General features: G+C 63.3%; 1 protein-coding gene across 1 annotated transcript in view; it reads left to right on the plus strand.

The window, feature by feature from the left end:
• Positions 1-305, plus strand: part of DPF2 (double PHD fingers 2) — a 12,198-nt gene that overhangs the window by 437 nt on the left and 11,456 nt on the right. Inside the window, exons 2-3 of the mRNA XM_019470540.1 lie at positions 5-110; positions 203-304. Coding sequence (XP_019326085.1) covers positions 5-110; positions 203-304 — 208 coding nt within the window. The remainder of the gene's footprint in view (positions 1-4; positions 111-202; position 305) is intronic.

Consider the following 305-nt stretch of genomic DNA (forward strand, 5'->3'; position numbering starts at 1 on the left):
CGCCCGGCTGTGCGCCGAGAGGAGCGTCCGCCTCCCTTTCCTCGATTCCCAGACCGGGGTGGCCCAAAGCAACTGCTACATCTGGATGGAGAAACGTCACCGAGGGCCAGGTACACGGGGCGGGACGGGGGGGAAAGCGGGTTGGGGACGAGGGGTCGGTGCGTGTCGTCGCCTCGGATAATTTTGGGGGCTTTTATTAAAGGTTTAGCCGCTGGGCAGCTTTACTCCTACCCTGCGCGCCGCTGGCGGAAGAAACGCCGTGCTCATCCTCCGGAGGACCCGAGGCTTTCCTTCCCTTCTATCAG

The sequence above is a fragment of the Aptenodytes forsteri genome, unplaced genomic scaffold (genome assembly GCF_000699145.1).
Source record: "Aptenodytes forsteri isolate BGI_AS27 unplaced genomic scaffold, ASM69914v1 Scaffold634, whole genome shotgun sequence".
Classification (NCBI taxonomy): Eukaryota; Metazoa; Chordata; class Aves; order Sphenisciformes; family Spheniscidae; genus Aptenodytes; species Aptenodytes forsteri.